This window comes from Anomalospiza imberbis, unplaced genomic scaffold (genome assembly GCF_031753505.1).
Source record: "Anomalospiza imberbis isolate Cuckoo-Finch-1a 21T00152 unplaced genomic scaffold, ASM3175350v1 scaffold_105, whole genome shotgun sequence".
NCBI lineage: Eukaryota > Metazoa > Chordata > Aves > Passeriformes > Viduidae > Anomalospiza > Anomalospiza imberbis.
The window spans coordinates 184,783-204,127 of record NW_027099438.1 but is presented as its reverse complement, the minus strand read 5'-3'; the positions used below and the strand labels follow the sequence as shown (position 1 = coordinate 204,127).

Here is a 19,345-nt window from a genome sequence, read left to right as displayed (position 1 = left end):
GGAGGAGATTTGGGAACTGTGGGGGGTCCTGGGTGGGATTTTTGGAAATTTGGGGGAATTTGGGGATTTTGGGGGTTCCTGGGTGGGGATTTTGTGGGGGGAGGATCCTGGGGTCCGTTTTGGGTGAATTTGGGGGGATTTTGAGGGGATCAGGGGGGGATTTATGGGAATTTGGGGGGAATTTGGGATTTTTGGGGTTTTTCACCCTCCCCCCCAGCCTGAGCCTGATGGAGGAAGAGGAGGAGGAGGAGGAGGAGAACCCGAGCAGCCCCAGGGTGAGACCCCAAAAAACCCCCAGAATTTGGGGGAAAAAACCCAAAATTTGGGGAAAAAACCCAAAATTTGGGGAAAAAACCCCAAAATTTGGGAAAAAAAAACCCCAAAATTTGGGGAAAAAACCCCAAAATTTGGGAAAAAAAACCCCCCAAATTCTGGGAATTCCTCCCCAGAGCCCCCTGGAGCAGCCCCGGGACCTTTTCGGCTCCTCCAGCCTCGAGTTCCAGGTGAGATTTGGGGCATTTTTGGGGGATTTTTGGGGTTCCCCCAAAATTTGGCTCCGCCCCTGCTGAAATTGAACATTTTTGGGTGAATTTTGGGAAATTTTCGGGGTTTTCTCCCCAGAATTTTGGGCTTTTCACCCCCAGAGTCCCTGAGGCTGAAACCCCAAGATTTTATCTTTTTTTTTTTTGCCCGTTTTTGGGTTTTTTTACCCAGAATTTGGGTCCCTACAATTGAAAAAGTCCCAAAATTCTGTCGGCTTGGGGCATTTTTGGGGGGATTTTGGGAGTTTTTTGGGATCATCCCAAACATTTTGGGGTTTGTCCCCCTCTCTTCTCTTTCCAGACTTTCTGAAGACGGAATTCCGAATTTCCCTCCGAGTTCTTCCCATTTTTTGGGGTTTTCATCCCAAAATTCCTGGTTTTTCCCAGTTCAAATCCCAAGTTTGAGCTTCTTGAGCCGTTTTCCGGGAGATTTTGGGATTCATCCCCAATATTTTGGGGCTCCCACCCCTTTTTCTCCTCCAGATTTTCCGAGGATGGAATTCCCAAATTCCCACCCGGTTTTTTCCCATTTTCTGGGGTTTTCACCCCAAAATCCAGTTACCAATTGAGCGTTTTTGGAGGGTTTTTTTTGGGAATTTTTGGGGTTTCTCCCAAATGTCTGGGGCTTCCCTCCCCTTTCCCTCGTTGGGGACTTTCTGGGAATGGAATCCCAGAATTCCCACCCGGCTTTTTCCCCTTTTTTGCCGTTTTCACCCCAAAGTTCCCCCAATAAAAAATTGCAGCAGCTCCTTCTTGTCTGGACTCTTATTTGGGAATTTCCCTGGGATTTCCTGGGAATTTCGGGATCTTATCCCAAGTATTTTGGGCTCCCCACCCCTCCTTCTCTTCCCACACAATTTTGGGAGCAGAATCCCGAAATTTCCACCCACTTTTTCCCCCAGTGAAAACACCGCCACCTTGGGGCCTTTTTTTGGGAATTTTGCTGGAATTTCGCTGGAATTTCGGGCTCCCATCCCAGAACTTTGGGCTCCCCACCCTCCCTTCTCTTTCTGAGCCCCAAATCCCAAATTTTCCACACCTTTTCCCCCCCAATAAAAACGCCGAGAACTCCGTCACGTCTGGGCCGTTTCCTTCGGGAATTTCGCTGGAATTCTGTGGGAATTCTGGGATCTTCCCCGAATATTTCGGGCTCCCCACGGCTCCCCGCTCTTCCCGCACAATTTCGGGAGCAGAACCCTGGATCTCCCGCCCGGTGGAACCGCGACGGCGCCGCCGGGGGTCTCGGGGGTCTCGGGGGTCTCGGGGGGTCTCGGTCTCGGGGGGTCTCAGCGGTCTTGGGGGGGTCTCAGTGGAGTCTGGGGGGTCTCGGGGGTCTCGGTCTCGGGGGTCTCGGTCTGGGGGGTCTTGGGGGGTCTCGGTCTCGGGGGTCTCAGTGGGGTCTGGGGGGTCTCGGGGGTCTCGGTCTCGGGGGTCTCGGGGGTCGGTCTCGGGGGGTGTCGGGGGTCTTGGTGGTCTCGGCGGTTTCGGGGGTCTCTGGGGTCGGTCTCGGGGGTCTCGGGGGTCGGTCTTGGGAGGTCTCAGTCTCGGGGTGACTCGGGGGTCGGTCTCGGTGGTCTCGGTGGTCTCGGGTAGGTCTGGGGGGTCTCAGGGGGGTCTCGGGGGTTGGTCTCGGTGGTCTCAGTGGGGTCTCGGGGGTCTGGGTGGTCTCGGGTGGGTCTGGGGGGTCTCGGTGGTCTCGTTGGTCTCGGTGGTCTGGGGGGTCTGTCTCGGTGGTCTCAGTGGGGTCTGGGTGGTCTCGGTGGTCTCGGGGGTCTCAGAGGCGCAGCACGTAGGAGTCGCTGTGCGTCAGGTACCGCACCCAGCGCGGCCCCGGCGGCCCCGCCAGGCGCAGGAAGCGCACGCGGAGCCCGGAGCACGAGTGGCCCGGGAGCTCGAAGGCGCCGTGCGCGGGGCCCAGCTCCAGGCGCCACGCGCGGCCCGGCGCCGCCGCCTCCAGCTGCAATGGCCCGGCGCCCGCGGTCACGGCGCTGCCGGCGCCCCGCGGGACCTGGGGCCCTGCGGGGGCTCCTTGGGGTTTACGGGGATTCTTGGGGTCCTTTTGGGGTCCCCCCGGGGGCTCCTTGGGGTTTTACGGGGATTCTTGGGGTTCTTTTGGGGTCCTTTTGGGGGCTTTTTGGGGTTTTCCGGGGATTTTTGGGGTCATTTTGGGGTTCTTTTGGGGGCTCCTTGGGGTTTACGGGGATTCCTGGGGTCTCTTTGGGGTCCTTTTGGGGGCTCCTTGGGGTTTTACGGGGATTCTTGGGGTCCCCCCGGGGGCTCCTTGGGGTTTTTTGGGGATTCTTGGGGTCTCTTTGGGGTCCTTTTGGGGGCTTTTTGGGGTTTTACGGGGATTCTTGGGGTCCTTTTGGGGTCCCCCCGGGGGCTCCTTGGGGTTTTCCGGGGATTCTTGGGGTTCTCTTTGGGGTCCCTTCGGGGCTCTTTGGGGTTTTCCGGGGATTCTTGGGGTCCTTTTGGGTTCTCTTTGGGGGCTTTTTGGGGTTTTCTGGGGATTTTTGGGGTTCTTTTAGGGTCCCTTTGGGGGCTTTTTGGGGTTTTCCAGGGATTTTTGGGGTCCTTTTAGGGTCCCTTCGGGGGCTTTTTGGGGTTTTCCGGGGATTCTTTGGGTTCTTTTGGGGTTCTTTTTGGGGTCTCTTTGGGGTTTTCCGGGGATTCTTTGGGTTCTTTTGGGGTTCTTTTTGGGGTCCCTTTGGGGCCTTTTTGGGGTTTTCTGGTGATTTTTGGGGTCTCTTTGGGGGCTTTTTGGGGTTTTCTGGTGATTCTTTGGGTTCTTTTTGGGGAATTTCTGGGGGCTCTTTGGGATTTTGGGGGGATTTATTCTGGCTTCTTGGGGAATTTTTGGGATCATTTCTCATTGTTTGGGATTTCTAGGTGTGTTTGGGGGGATATTTGGGAATTCATGGGAGTTCTGGGGGATTCTTTCGGGGTTTTCGGGCATTTTTTTGGGGCTCTTTTGGGGTTTTGGGAGCTCCAAGGAGCCGTGGGCGGGGCCCAGCTTCGGGCGCCGCGCCCGGCGATTTTTTGGGGCAGTTTTTGGGGATTCTACCCCAATTTCCGGAACGTTACGGGTTTTTTTTTGGCAATTATTGTGATCTGTGGGGGATATTTGGGGGTTTTTGGGAAGTTTTTGGATTTTTTGGACATTTTAGGGGATATTTTTTGGATTTTTGGGGGGAATTTTGGGGGATTTTTGTGGGGGAATTTTGGGGGATTTCTGGGAATCTTTGGGGAATTCCCACCTTGAAGAGGGCGGAGAGCTGGGACCCGCCCTGGATTTTGGGAATTTCCCAGCGGATGCAGCGGGAGCCCAAATCCAGCTCGGCCGCTTGGTCGGGGCTGCTCAGCTCCTGGGAGAGGCTGGGGGCCAGAATTCGGGATTCCGTCCCCAAATTCCCCCCCAAATCCCAAAATTCCCCCCCAAATCCCAAAATTCGGGGTTTCCATCCCAAAATCCCACCCCAAATTCCCAAAATCCCCAAAAGTCCCCTCAAGATTCCCCAAAATCCCTCAAAATTCCCTCAGATTCCGCCCCAAAATTTGGGATTCCATCCCAAAATCCCACCCCAAATCCCAAAATTCCACCCCAAATTCCCAAAATTGGGGATTCGATCCCAAAATTCTGCCCCAAACCCCCAAATCCCCTCGAGATTGCCAAAAAAATTCACAAATTCCCTGAGAATTCCCCCCAAATCCCTCAAAATTCCCTCAGATTCTGCTCCAAAATTCAGGATTCAACCCCAAAATTCCACCCCCAAACCCAAAATTCCCAAAAATCCTCCTGAGAGTCCCGAAAATTCACCCAAAATTCCTCAAAGTTCCCCCAAATCCCTCAAATTTCCCTCGGTTTCCGCCCCAAAATCCGGGATTCAACCCCAAAATTCCACCCAAAATTCCCACAAATCCCAAATTCACCCCAAATTCACCCTAAGTTCCCCCCAAATTCCCCCCAAATTCCCCCCAAATTCCCTCTAACTCCACCCAAAATTTGGGATTCACCCCCAGAGTCCCCAAATCCCCAAAATTCCCCGAAATTCCCCAAAATTCCCCACCTGGAGACGCCTTTGGGCACCGGGAGCTGCAGGCGGACGTTGATGGCTTGGCTGGGATTTTTTGGGGAAAATTTGGGAATTTTGGGAAAATTTGGGAATTTCGGGAGCCCCAGGGGGCTGAAAATTCTGGGATTCTCCCAGAAATTCCCGGATTTCCCCAAATTTCACCTCTTCGGGGGGAGGTCGCAGCGGAGCTTCAAATAAAGGCGGATCCTGGGGAAAAGGCAAAAATTGGGAAAAATTCCTGGAAATTTGGGAGGGAAATCCCCCAAAAAAATTGGGAATTCCCTCAGGGGGCTGGGGAATGGGAAACTCCCCCCCAAAAAACCCAAAATTCGGGATGCTCCTGAAAATTTGGGCCAAAAATGAGGGAAAATTCCTAAAAATTGGGGAAAAATCCCAAAAAGTCTGGAAAAATCCCCAGAAATCACCCCAAAAGTCACAAAAAGTCACCAAAAACCAAAAAAAAAAAAAATAAAACAGAAAAAGTCCCTGTCAATACCAAAAATTAAAAAAAAAAAAGAAAAAATTCCCAAAAAAACCACAGAAAAAATCCTCCAAAAATCCCTGAAAATCACTAAAAAAATTCCCGAAAAAATCCTAAAAAACCAGGAAATTAAAAAAAAAAATCTCACAAAAACCAGGAAAAAAATCCAAACAAAATCCCCCCAAAAAACAAACAAAAAAATCTCTAAAAGTAAAAAAAAAAAAACTTAAAAAAACCTATAAAAAAAATCACTAAAAGAAACCCCAAAAAAGCCTGAAAACCAGAAAAAATTCCCCAAAAAAAGATCCACAAAAAAACTGGAAAAAAAATCCCAAAAAAACGGAAAAAAAATCCCCAGAAAACCAAGGAAAAAAAAAATTCCCAAAAATTCCCCCCAAAATCCCCAAATCCCCAAAATCCCCAAATCCCCAAATCCCAAACCCCAAATCCCCAATCCCAAATTCCCCCAAATTCCCCCAAATCCCCAAAATCCCAAAATCCCCAAATCCCCAAATCCCCAAATCCCTTAATCACAAATCCCCCAAAATCCCAAATCCCAAACCCCAAACCCCAAACCCCAAATCCCAAATCCCCATCCCCAAATCCCCCAATCCCAAACCCCCCCAAAATCCCAAATCCCAAATCCCCAAATCCCAAACCTCAAAATCTCAAAATCCCAAATCCCAATCCCCGAACCCCAAACCCCAATCCCCAATCCCAAATCCCCAAATCCCAAATCCCCCAAAATCCCAAATCCCCAAACCCCAATCCCAAATCCCCAATCCCCATCCCCAAATCCCCCTATCCCAAATCCCCCCAAAATCCCAAATCCCCCAAACCCCCAAATCCCCAAACCCCAAACCCCAATCCCCAAGCCCCAATCCCCTATCCCAAATCCCCCAATCCCAACATCCCAAACCCCCAAACCCCGAACCCCAAACCCCGAACCCCAAGCCCAAGCCCCAAATCCCAAAATCCCAAAATCCCAAAATCCCAAATCCCAATCTCCAACCCCAAATCGCAAACCCCAAAATCCCAAACCCCAAATCCCAAATCCCCCAACATCCCAAACCCCCAAACCCCGAACCCCAATCCCCGAACCCCAAACCCCGAACCCCAATCCCCTATCCCAAATCCCCCAATCCCAAACCCCCAAACCCCGAACCCCCAATCCCCGAACCCCAATCCCCGAACCCCAATCCCCGAACCCCAATCCCCTATCCCAAATCCCCCAATCCCAAACCCCCAAACCCCGAACCCCCAATCCCCGAACCCCAAACCCCGAACCCCCAATCCCCGAACCCCAAACCCCGAACCCCAATCCCCAATCCCCAATCCCAAATCCCCCAACATCCCAAACCCCCAAAATCCCAAATCCCCAATCCCCGAACCCCAACCCCAAGCCCCAATCCCCTATCCCAAATCCCCCAAAATCCCAGACCCCCAAACCCCGAACCCCAAACCCCGAACCCCAATCGCGCCGCTCCGCACCTGCCGCCGGGCTCGGCCTCGGCGCTGGGGAAGAGGCGGAACGGGAGCGGCGCCGGGATCTCGTCCTCCACCTGGTACTGCATCAGCGTCATCTGGGGGAGCCCGAAATGCACACAGCGCCCGGAATCCCCCGGAATCCCCCGGAATTCCCTGGAATCCCCAGGAATCCCCCCGAAATCCCCCCGGAATTCCCTGAAATCCCCCGAAATCCCACCGGAATTCCCCCGAAATCCCCCCGGAATTCCCTGAAATCCCCCCGGAATTGCCTGAAATCCCCCCAAATCCCCCGGAATTCCCTGAAATCCCCCCCGAATCCCCCCGGAATTCCCTGAAATCCCCCGGAATCCCCCGGAATTCCCCCGAAATCCCCCCAAATCCCCCGGAATTCCCTGAAATCCCCCCAAATCCCCCCGGAATTCCCCGGAATCCCCCCGAAATCCCCCGGAATTCCCTGGAATCCCCCGGAATTCCCCCGGAATCCCGCGGAATCCCCCCGGAATTCCCTGAAATCCCCCGAAATCCCCCCGGAATCCCCCGGAATCCCCCCGGAATTCCCTGAAATCCCCCGAAATCCCCCAAAATCCCCTGGAATCCCCCCGAAATCCCCCAAAATCCCCCGAAATGCACACAGCGCCCGGAATCCCCCCAAATCCCCCGGAATTCCCTGGAATCCCCCCAAATCCCCCGGAATTCCCCGAAATCCCCCCGGAATCCCCCGGAACCCCGGCGGCTCAGGGTCACCCCGGGAGTTGGGGGACGGGGCAGGAATTCCGGCTGGAAATCCACAGGCTGCACTCGGCATCTCCCCAGAAAACCCAAAACTGCCCCAAAAACCCCGTTTTCCCCCCCAAAAATCCCGTTTTTCCTGAATGAAACCCCCCAAACCTCGTTTTTCCCCATAAAAAAAAAAACCAAAATCCCATCCCCCCCCAAAAAAAACCCCGAAAATCCCACTTTCCCCCCAAAAAATCCCATTTTTCCCTTGAACCCCCCCAAAAAATCCCAGTTTTCCCAAAAAAATCCCATTTTCCCCCCCCAAAAAAAATCCATTTCTCCCTTAAAAACCCCCAAACATCTCATTTTTCTCCCCAAAATCCCATTTTCCCCCCAAAATTCCCATTTTCCCCCAAACCCCGTTTTTTCCCCAAACCCATTTCCCAAAATTCCCATTTTCCCCCAAATTCCCATTTTTTCTCCAATTCCCATTTCATTCCCCCAAACCCCATTTTTTCCCCCCAGCCCATTCCCCGGCTCTCCCGGTTATCCCGGCTGTCCCGGTTATTCCCGTTATCCCGGCTATCCGGTTATCCCGGTTATCCCGGCTCTCCCAGCTGTCCCGGTTATCCCCATTGTCCCGGTTATCCCCGTTATCCCGGGTGTCCCGGTTGTCCGGTTATCCCCGTTGTCCCAGTTATCCCGGCTGTCCCCACTGTCCCGGCTATCCGGTTATCCCCATTATCCCGGTTATCCGGTTATCCCTGTTATCCCGGCTCTCCCGGTTATCCGGTTATCCCCATTATCCCGGTTATCCCCATTGTCCCAGTTATCCCGGCTGTCCCCGTTATCCCGGTTATCCCCGTTGTCCCGGTTATCCCGGCTCTCCTGGTTATCCTGGTTATCCCAGCTGTCCCGGTTATCCCGGCTGTCCGGTTATCCCCGTTATCCCGGTTATCCCCGTTATCCCGGCTGTCCCCGTTGTCCCGGTTATCCCGGCTATCTGGTTATCCCCATTGTCCCCGTTATCCCGGTTATCCCAGCTATCCGGTTGTCCCAGCTATCCTGGTTATCCCGGCTATCCCGGTTATCCCGGTTATCCAAGTTATCCCGGCTGTCCCCGTTATCCCGGTTATCCGAGTTATCCCGGCTCTCCCGGCTCTCCCGGTTATCCCCGTTATCCCGGTTATCCCGGCTCTCCCGGCTGTCCCGGCTATCTGAGTTATCCCGGCTCTCCCGGTTATCCCGGCTGTCCCCGTTGTCCCGGTTATCCCGGCTATCTGGTTATCCCCATTGTCCCCGTTATCCCGGTTATCCCGGCTATCCGGCTGTCCCCGTTATCCCGGTTATCCGAGTTATCCCGGCTGTCCCCGTTATCCCGGTTATCCCGTTATCCCGGCTGTCCCCATTGTCCCGGTTATCCCCGTTATCCCGGTTATCCCGGCTATCCGAGTTATCCCGGCTGTCCCGGTTGTCCCAGTTATCCCGGTTATCCCGTTATCCCGGCAGTCCCGGCAGCCCCGCGGCGCAGGCACCTGGCCGGGGTTGGGGCAGAGGCGCAGCACGCGCCCGGCGCCGAACTCGGCCAGGCTGACGCCGCTGTGGAAGGAGCACTCGTCCACCCGCACCGGCGTGCCGTACCCTGCGGGAATGCCGGCGTTGCCGGGAATGCCGGCATTGCCGGGAATGCCGGCGGGCGGCTGGCGGCCCCTTACAGCGCGGCCTCGGGGCGAGGACGGGGGGCGGATGGGGCTTTGGGGGGGGAAAGCGGGGCTGGACGGCGACGGGAGAGGGAAAGGTCGGGAATTCCCGAAAATTCCGGAAGATTCCGCGGCATCCGGGGGGGGCCCGAGGGGGCTTGGGGCCGCTTCAAGTGGGTTTTGGGGGAAAAAATGGGATTTTGGGGGGTAAAAAGGGGTTAAAAGGTGACGGGAAGGGGAAAGTTTGGGAATTCTGGAGAATTCCAGAGAATTCCAGAGCATTGGGGGGGGGGGGCCGAGGGGGTTTGGGGCCGTTTAAAGTGGGTTTTGGGGGGAGAAAATGGGATTTTGGGGGGTAAAAAGGGGTTAAAAGGTGATGGGAAGGGGAAAGTTTGGGAATTCTGGAGAATTCCAGAGAATTCCGGAGCATTCGGGGGGGGGCCTGAGGGGGTTTGGGGCCGCTTCAAGTGGGTTTAAAGCGGAAAAAATGGAATTTTGGGGGGTAAAAGGGGTTAAAAGGTGACGGGAAGGGGAAAGTTTGGGAATTCTGGAGAATTCCAGAGAATTCCGGAACATTCTGGGGGGGCCTGAGGGGGTTTGGGGCCGTTTAAAGTGAATTTAAAGGGGAGAAAAGGGGAAAATGGAATTTTTGGGGGGATAAAAAGGGGTTAAAAGGTGACGGGAAAGGGAGAATTTGGGAATTGTGGGGGGATCTTGGGAAAATTTGGGGGAATTTCGGGGGATTTTGGGAGAATCTGGGGGAATTAAAGGGAATTTTGTGAGGAAAGAGGGTCCTGGAAGGGGAAAAAAGGTGGATTTGGGCAGAATTGGGATTTTTTTTTGTGGAATTTTGGGATTTGTGCTCCCGGAGGGGATTTTGGGGAAGATTTTGGGGAAGATTTTGGGGTCCTCAGGAATTTGGGGGGGGTCTCACCCCTCAGCTCCGATTTTCCCACACAGAATTCCTCCGTGAGGCCGATCCGCAGCTCTGGGGGGACAAAGGAGGGGGTCAGGGACCCCAAAACCCACCCGGGACCCCCCAGAAAAACCCACCCGGGACCCTCCCCAAATTTTTGGGACCCTCCCGAAGCTCCTGGACCCCAAAATCCCCTCAAAACCCCACCAAATTCCCTCAAAACCCCCCAAATTCCCCCAAAATCCCTCAAAACCCCCCAAATTCCCTCAAAACCCCCCAAATTCCCCCAAAACCCCCCAAATTCCCTCAAATTCCCCCAAAACCCCCCAAATTCCCCTCAAAATCCCCCAAATTCCCTCAAAATCCCCCAAAATCCCCCAAATTCCCTCAAAACCGCCCAAATTCCCCCAGAAACCCCCCAAATTCCCCTCAAAATCCCCCAAATTCCCCCAAAATCCCCCAAATTCCCTCAAATTCCCCCAAAACCCCCCAAATTCCCCTCAAAATCCCCCAAATTCCCCCAAAATCCCCCAAATTCCCTCAAAACCCCCCAAATTCCCCCAAAATCCCCCAAATTCCCTCAAAACCCCCCAAAATCCCCCAAATTCCCTCAAAACCCCCCAAATTCCCCCAAAACCCCCCAAATTCCCCTCAAAATCCCCCAAATTCCCCCAAAACCCCCCAAATTCCCTCAAAACCCCCCAAATTCCCCCAAAATCCCTCAAATTCCCTCAAAATCCCCCAAATTCCCCCAAATTCCCCTTTCCCGCCCTTTTCTCCCCTTCCAGGACCTTTTTCCCCCCTCATGGAATTCCCTTTAAAACTCCCCAAATTCCCTCAAAATTCCCCCCAAATTTTTGGGAGCCTCCAAAATCATTCCAGGACTCCCAAAATCCCCCAAAATCCCCCAAAATTCCCCCTAAAATCCCCCAAATTCCCCCAATTCTTTTCCCGCCCTTTTTTTCCCCTTCCAGGACCCTTCAGCCCTCACGAAATTCCCTTTATTTCTCCCTAAATTCGCCCGAATTCCCTCAAGATTCCTCCCAAATTTTTGGGAGCCTCCAAAATCATTCCAGGACTCCCAAAATCCCCTCAAAATCCCCCAAAATTCCCCCAAATCCCTTTTCCCGCCCACGCTTCCCCTTCCAGGACCCTTTTCCCCTCACAAAATTCCCTTTAATTCCCCCAGAATTCTGGGGAATTCCTCAAATTTCCCCCCAAATGCCACCAAAAGTTTGGATTTCCCCCCAAAATACCCACAATTTGGGGATTTCCTCCCCAGTTCCCCCCAAATTCGGGTTTTCCTCCCCAAATTCTCATTTTCCCCCCCGGAAATCCCCTAAATATGGGAATTTCCCCCAAATTTGGATTTTTTTCCCCCCAAAACCTCCCAGATTTTGGGTCCCACCCCAAAGCCCAACGCCCCCCCCCCCAAAATTTGGAATTTTCCCCCCAAAATTTGGAATTTTCCCCCCAAAATTTGGAATTTTCCCCCCAAAATTTCCACTTCTCCTCCCAAAATTCCGATTTTTTCCTTCCCCAGGTTGTGTTCCACCCCCAGCTTTTAGTGATTCCCCTCCAGAATTCCCGTTTTCCCCCCAAACGCTGAAATTCCGTTTTTCCCAAAACCAAACGCCGAAATTCCGTTTTTTCTCCCCAAACGCCGAATTCCCTTTTTTCTCCCCAAACCGAATGCCGAATTCCCGTTTTTCTCCTCAAACGCTGAATTCCCGTTTTTCTCCCCAAACCGCTGAATTCCCATTTTTCGCCAAACGCCGAATTCCCGTTTTTCTCCCCAAACTCCAAATTCCCGTTTTTCCCCCAAACCGAAGGCCGAATTCCCGTTTTCCCCCAAACCGAACGCCGAATTCCCGTTTTTCTCCCCAAACGCCGAATTCCCGTTTTTCCCCCAAACCGAAGGCCGAATTCCCGTTTTCCCCCAAACCGAACGCCGAATTCCCGTTTTTCTCCCCAAACGCCGAATTCCCATTTTTTCTCCCCAAACCGAACGCCGAATTCCCGTTTTTCTCCCCAAACTCCAAATTCCCGTTTTCCTCCAAACCACTGAATTCCCGTTTTTCTCCCCAAACACCGAATTCCCGTTTTTTCTCCCCAAACCGCCGAATTCCCGTTTTTTCTCCCCTAACGCCGAATTCCCGTTTTTTCTCCCCTAACGCCGAATTCCCGTTTTTTCCCCAAACACCGAATTCCCGTTTTTTTCCCCCAAACCGAAGGCCGAATTCCGTTTTTCCCCAAACTCCAAATTCCCGTTTTTCTCCCCCAAACCAAACTCCAAATTCCCGTTTTTTTCCCCCAAACCAAACGCCGAATTCCCGTTTTTTCTCCCCAAACTCCGAATTCCCGTTTTTTTCTCCCCAAACTCCGAATTCCCGTTTTTTCTCCCCAAACTCCAAATTCCCGTTTTTCCTCCCCAAACTCCGAATTCCCGTTTTCCCCCCAAACCAAACTCCAAATTCCCGTTTTTTCTCCCCAAACTCCGAATTCCCGTTTTTTCTCCCCAAACTCCAAATTCCCGTTTTTCTCCCCAAACCGAACGCCGAATTCCCGTTTTTCTCCCCAAACTCCAAATTCCCGTTTTTTTCCCCAAACGCCGATTCCCATTTTTCCCCAAACCGAACGCCGAATTCCCGTTTTTTTCCCCAAACGCCGAATTCCCGTTTTTCTCCCCAAACCACTGAATTCCCGTTTTCTCCCAATCGCCGAATTCCCGTTTTTCCCCAAACGCCGAATTCCCGTTTTTTCTCCCCAAACCACTGAATTCCCATTTTTTCTCCCCAAACGCCGAATTCCCGTTTTTTCTCCCCAAACTCCAAATTCCCGTTTTTTCTCCCCAAACTCCAAATTCCCGTTTTTCCCCCAAACCAAACTCCAAATTCCCGTTTCTCCCCAAACCGAACGCCGAATTCCCGTTTTTCCTCCCCAAACTCCGAATTCCCGTTTTTTCTCCCCAAAACTCCGAATTCCCGTTTTCCCCAAACCGAAGGCCGACGCGGGGCGTTCACCGGCGCCGGGCGGCAGGAAGGACTTGAGGCGGATCTCGCCCTGCACGTCGACCTTCAGCGGGGAGCCCTGCGCGGATCGGCGCCATCGGCACGGCCCCGAGCCCCGGGATTCGGCGGGTTTGGGGTTTTTGGGGTTTTGGGGATTTTTGGGGTTTTTGGGGATTTTGGGGGGTTTTTGGGGATTTTTGGGGTTTTGGGGATTTTGGGGTTTTTGGGGATTTTGGGGATTTGGGGATTTTGGGGGTTTTTGGGGGGTTTTTGGGGTTTTTGGGGGGGGGTTTGGGTTTTTTTGGGGTTTTTTTGGGGGTTTTTTTGGGGGGTTTTTTGGGGGGATTTTGGGGTTTTTTTGGGGTTTTTTTGGGTTTTTTTGGGGTTTTTTTTTGTTTTTTTTTTGGTTTTTCGGGGTTTTTTGGGTGGGGGGGGTTTTGGGTTTTCTGGGGGTGTTTTGGGGTTTTTTTGGGTTTTTTTGGGGTTTTTTTGGGGTTTTTTTGGGTTTTTTTGGGGGGTTTTTGGGTTTTTTTGGGGTTTTCTTGGGTTTTTTTTGGGTTTTTTTGGGGGGTTTTTTTGGGGGTTTTTTTTGGGTTTTTTTGAGGATTTTTTAAAGGTTTTTTTTGGGGTTTTTTTAGGGTTTTTTTTGGGGTTTTTTGGGTTTTTTTGGGGGTTTTTTTGGGTTTTTTGGGGTTTTTTTGGGGTTATTGGGGGTTTTTTTGGTTTTTTTTGGGGGGGTTTTTTTGGGGTTTTTTTTGGGTTTTTTTGAGGATTTTTTAAATGTTTTTTTGGGGTTTTTTAGGGGTTTTTTTGGGGTTTTTTGGGTTTTTTTGGGGGTTTTTTTTGGGTTTTTTGGGTTTTTTTGGGGTTATTGGGGGTTTTTGGGGGTTTTTTTTGGGTTTTTTTGAGATTTTTCTGGGTTTTTTTGGGGGGGGGTTGGGTTTTTTTTGGGGTTTTTTTTGGGGTTTTTTTGGGTTTTTTGGGGGGTTTTTTTGGGGTTTTTTTTTTTTGTTTTTTTGGGGTTTTTTGGGGGGTTTTTTTGGGGTTTTTTTGGGGGTTTTTTGGGGTTTTTTGGGGGTTTTTTTTGGGGGTTTTTTTGGGTTATTTTGGGGTTTTTTTTGGGGTTTTTTCTGGGTTTTTTGGGGTTTTTTTTAGGGTTTTTTTGGGGTTTTATTTGGGGTGTTTTTTTTTTGTTTTTTTTGGGGTATTTCTGGGTTTTTTGGGGTTTTTTTTGGATTTTTTGGGTTTTTTTGGGTTTTTTTTTTGGTTTTTTGGGGTTTTTTGGGGGTTTTTTTTGGGGGGTTTTTTGGGGGTTTTTGGGGTTTTTTTGGGGTTTTTTTTGGGTTTTTTTGGGTTATTTTGGGGTTTTTGGGGTTTTTTTTTTTGTTTTTTTCGGTTTTTTTGGGTTTTTTTGGGGGTTTTTTTGGGGTTTTTTTGGGGTTTTTTTGGGGTTTTTTGGTTTTTTGGGGGTTTTTTTGTTGTTTTTTGGGGGGTTTTTTGGGTTTTTTCGGGGTTTTTTTCGGGTTTTTTGGGTTTTTTTTTTTGTTTTTTTCGTTTTTTTGGGGGTTTTTGGGTTTTTTGGATTTTTTTGGGTTTTTGGCACTCACGTTGGCGGCGATGACGACCGAGAGGCGCTCGACGACGTCCACGAAGAGCTCGGACCTGGGGGGCTGCGGAGGGTTTGGGCTCAATTTGGGCGATTTTGGGATTTCCGGGGATTTTGGGGATTTTTTTTCCCCAAATTTTAGGGTTTTTTTGGGAGGGATTTTCGAGGGTTTTTTGGGGGAATTTTTAGGGTTTTTTTGGGAATTTTTAGGGCATTTTTTTCGTTGGGAGTTTTTGGAATTATACTGGGATTTTTCATGGAATTACGGGAATTTTTGGGGAATTTTTTCAGGATTTTTGAGGAATTCTTGGGGTTTTTTTTTGGGATTTTTTTTTTTTTTTTTTTTTTTTTTTTGTGGGGGGAATTTTTGGAATTGTATTGGGATTTTTTCATGGAATTACGGGGAATTCTGGGGATTTTTTCCAGGATTTTTGGGGGATTTTTTTGGGATTTCTTGGGGATTTTTCGAGGCTATTTGGGGATTCTTTGAGGGATTTTTCCGGAATTCTTGGGGATTTTTTTTTTTTAATTTGTTGGTGGATTTCGGGGGGGGGGCTTTTTGGGAATTTTGGGCTGGAATTTCGGGAATTTTGGGAACTTGGGGACATCAGGGGGTTCCCAGGGGTGACGCCGGGTCACATTTTGAGCGAATTCTGAGCAAAATTTTCCCGGTTTTGAGCAAATCCGAGCGGGAATTTCGGGGACTTTGGGAATTTTGGGCGGGAATTTCGGGAATTTCGGGAATTCCGGCTCCCACCTGGTCCCCCCTGGCTGGGGGGAGGGGTCTGCAGGCCGCCCCCCCCGGCACCACCCGGCTCTGCTGCGTCTCCGCCCCGAACTGAAAACAGCAGAATCCGGGAATTCCGGGGTTTTCCTGGGAATTCTGGGGTTTTCCTGGGAATTCCGGGGTTTCCCGGGAATTCCGGGGTTTTTCCGGGAATTCCGGGGTTTTCCCGGGGATTCCGGGGTCTTCCCGGGGATTCCGGGATTTTCCCAGGGATTCCAGGGTTTTCCCGGGGATTCCGGGGTTTCCCGGGAATTCCGGGGTTTTCCCGGGATTCCGGGGTTTTCCTGGGAATTCTGGGGTTTTCTCAGGAATTCCGGGGTTTTCCCAGGATTCCGGGGTTTTCCGGGGATCCGGGGTTTTCCCGGGATTCCGGGGTTTTCCCGGGATTCCGGGGTTTTCCCGGGAATTCCGGGTTTTCCCGGGAATCCAGGGTTTTCCTGGGGATTCGGGGTTTTCCCGGGATTCTGGGGTTTTCCCAGGAGTTCCGGTGTTTTCCCGGGATTCCGGGGTTTTCCCGGGAATCCGGTGTTTTCCCAGAATTCCGGTGTTTTCCCGGGATTCCGGGGTTTTCCCGGGATTCCGGGGTTTTCCCGGGATTCCGGTGTCTTCCCGGGATTCGGGGTTTTCCGGGAATTCCGGGGTTTTCCGGGAATTCCGGTGTCTTCCCGGGATTCGGGGTTTTCCCAGGAATTCCGGGGTTTTCCCGGGAACCCACCAGCCCCACGGAGCCCAGGTCCAGCAGGCTGAAGGGCTTGGGCGCCTCGGGCTCCGACTGCACCAGGCTCCGCAGGATTTCCGGAGTCGTGGTCTGGATGTGGCCGAAATCCTGGAATTTGGGAGGGATTCGGGGGGAAATCCGGGAATTGGCGGAAAAATTGGGAATCTGGGGGCAAAACCTGGGAATTTGGGTGGAGAATCCAGGAATTTGGGGCAAGGATCCTGGAATTTGGGGGGAAATCCGGGAATCTGGGGGGAAATCCGGGAATTTGGGGGAAATCCCGGGAATTTGGGGGGAAATCGGGGAATTTGGGGCAAAATTTGGGAATCTGGGTGGAGAATCCTGGAGTTTGGTGGGAAATGCGGGAATCTGGGGGAACATTTGGGAATCTGGGGGGAAGTCCGGGAATTTGGGGGATTTTGAGGGATCTGGGGGGGTCCAGGAGGCCCAAAATGGCCCCGGGACCCCCAGAGCTCCCCCGAAGGAGCTTCCAGTAACTCCCAGTAACTCCCAGTCCATCCCAGTAACTCCCAGTAACTCCCAGTCCATCCCAGTAACTCCCAGTAACTCCCAGTCCCATTCCAGTAACTCCCAGTAACTCCCAGTCCCTCCCAGTCCCATTCCCAGTAACTCCCAGTAACTCCCAGTCCATCCCAGTCCCATTCCCAGTCCATCCCAGTAACTCCCAGTGTCCCTAAATCCCCTCCCAGTTTATCCCAGTCCCCTCCCAGTTCATCCCAGTCCATCCCAGTCCCTCCCAGTCCCTCCCAGTGTCCCTAAATCCCCTCCCAGTCCATCCCAAGTCCTCGCCCAGTCCCTCCCACTTGGTCCCAGCCCATCCCAGTTCATCCCAGTCCCCTCCCAGTTCCCTCCCAGTTCATCCCATTGCCCCCAAATCCCCTCCCAGTCCATCCCAGTCCATCCCAGTAACTCCCAGTCCATCCCAGTGTCCCTAAATCCTCTCCCAGTCGATCCCAGTTTATCCCAGTCCCTCCCAGTCCCTCCCAGTCCCTCCCAGTTCCCTCCCAGTCCATCCCAGTCCCTCCCAGTCCCTCCCAGTTCCCTCCCAGTTCCCTCCCAGTCGCTCCCAGTCCCTCCCAGTTCCCTCCCAGTGTCCCTAAATCCCCTCCCAGTTCCCTCCCAGTCCCTCCCAGTTCCCTCCCAGTGCTCCCAGTTCCCTCCCAGTTCCCTCCCAGTCCCTCCCAGTTCCTCCCATGCTCCCAGTTACCACCAGTTCCTCCAGCAGCTCCCCCACCAGTCCCAGGTTCATTCCCAGGCTTTCTCGCTCAGGGGGCCGCAGAAATCCCGGAGCAGCGTCACCAGCCTGGGAACCAAAACCCCCAAATTCCAGCCCAAAAATTCCCAAAACCCCCCCAGAAAATTCCCAGAAATCCCGGAAAAAAAAATCCCAAAAATCCTGGAAAGAAATCCCAAAAATCACGGAAAAAAATCCCAAAAATCCTGGAAAGAAATCCCAAAAATCACGGAAAAAAATCCCAAAAATCCTGGAAAGAAATCCCAAAAATCCTGGAAAGAAATCCCAAAAATCCTGGGAAAAAAAAAATCACAAAAATCCTGGAAAAAAAATCCCCAAAATCCTGGAAAAAAATCCCAGAAATCCTGGAAGAAATCCCAAAAATCCTGGAAAAAAATCCCAAAAATCCTGGAAGAAATCCCAAAAATCACGGAAAAAATCCCAAAAATCCTGGAAAAAAAAATCCCAAAAATCCTGGAAAGAAATCCCAAAAATCCTGAAAAGAAATCCCAGAAATGCTGGGAAAAAAAAAAACCCCAAAAATCTGGAAAAATTTCCAAAAAATCCTGGAAAAATTTCCCAAAAATCCTGGAAGAGAAATCCCAAAAATCCTGGAAAAAAATCCCAAAAATCCTGGAAAAAAATCCCAAAAATCCTGGAAAAGAAATCCCAAAAATCACGGAAAAGAAATCCCAAAAATCCTGAAAAAAATCACAAAAATCCTGGAAAAAAATCCCAAAAATCCCGAAAAAAATCACAAAAATTCTTAAAAATCTCCCAAAATTCCCGTCCAAAATCCGTCCCAAACATTCCCAAAAACCCCATAAAAAAATCCCTAAAAAATGCCTTAAGTATCCACCAAAACCCCCCAAATTCCTCCCCAAGGTTCCCAAAATAATTCCCTAAAAATCCCCTCCAAAATTCCCAGGAAATTTCCTAAAAATCTTCGGGGAAAAATCCCTAAAATCGAAAAAAAAAAAAAAAATCGAAAATCCCTAAAAAATCAGGGAAAAATCCCCAAAAAAATCCCCAAAAAAGCCCCAACCGTCCCCCAAAATTGCCCCCACTTTCCCCAGCGCCCCACGCTCCTGGAGCCGCCGGAGCCGCCGGAGTCCCCGGAGCCGCCGGAGTCCCCGGAGCTGCCGGAGCCGCCGGAGTCCCCGGAGTCCCCGGAGCCGCCGGAGTCCCCGGAGTCCCCGGAGTCCCCAGAGTCCCCGGAGTCCCCGGAGTCCCCGGAGTCCCCGGAGTCCCCGGAGTCCCCGGAGCCGCCGGAGTCCCCGGAGTCCCCGGAGTCCCCGGAGCCGCGGAGCCGCGGAGCCGCGGAGCCGCCGGAGTCCCCGGAGCCGCGGGTTTACCTGTTGAGGAACTCGACGACGGTGAAGGGCGAGGCGTCGCCCTCGGTGGTGGCCCCGAAGAAGAGCCCCCCGTGCCGGACGTGGGCGAAGTGCAGCCCCCCGAGGGTCTGGGGGGCACTGAACTGCTCAGGAAGGCCAGGAACCCCAAAATCCGCCCCAAAAACCCCGAATCCCGGAAATTCCCATAAAAATCCACCAAAATCCCCTCAAATCTACCCAAAATCCGCCCCAAAAACCCCGAATCCCGGAAATTCCCATAAAAAAATCCCGAGAGTTCCCATAAAAATCCACCAAAATCCCCTCAAATCTACCCAAAATCCGCCCCAAAAACCCGGATCCCGAGAGTTCCCATAAAAATCCACCAAATCCACCCCAAAAACCCCGAATCCCGAGAGTTCCCATAAAAAATCCCGAGAGTTCCCATAAAAATCCACCGAAATCCCCTCAAATCTACCCAAAATCCGCCCCAAAAACCCCGAATCCCCGGAAATTCCCATAAAAAAATCCCGAGAGTTCCCATAAAAATCCACCAAAATCCCCTCAAATCTACCCAAAATCCGCCCCAAAAACCCCGAATCCCAGAAATTCCCATAAAAAATCCACCAAAATCCGCTCAAATCTACCCAAAATCCACCCCAAAACCCCAAATCCTTAGAATTCCCATAAATATCCACCAAAATCCCCTCAAACCTACTA

General features: G+C 51.8%; 1 protein-coding gene across 1 annotated transcript in view; it reads right to left on the bottom strand.

Annotated features, from left to right (window-relative positions):
* Positions 1-2,302: 2,302 nt before the first annotated feature.
* Positions 2,303-19,345, bottom strand: part of LOC137465726 (DNA replication licensing factor MCM7-like) — a 39,742-nt gene continuing 22,699 nt past the window's right edge. The window contains 14 exon segments of the mRNA XM_068177770.1: positions 2,303-2,499; positions 3,800-3,917; positions 4,610-4,660; positions 4,778-4,822; positions 6,588-6,679; positions 8,837-8,943; positions 9,936-9,989; positions 12,941-13,007; positions 14,536-14,598; positions 15,292-15,372; positions 16,037-16,147; positions 17,268-17,317; positions 17,320-17,363; positions 18,650-18,766. Of these exon segments, the coding sequence (XP_068033871.1) occupies positions 2,317-2,499; positions 3,800-3,917; positions 4,610-4,660; positions 4,778-4,822; positions 6,588-6,679; positions 8,837-8,943; positions 9,936-9,989; positions 12,941-13,007; positions 14,536-14,598; positions 15,292-15,372; positions 16,037-16,147; positions 17,268-17,317; positions 17,320-17,363; positions 18,650-18,766 (1,183 nt within the window). The 3' untranslated portion in view covers positions 2,303-2,316.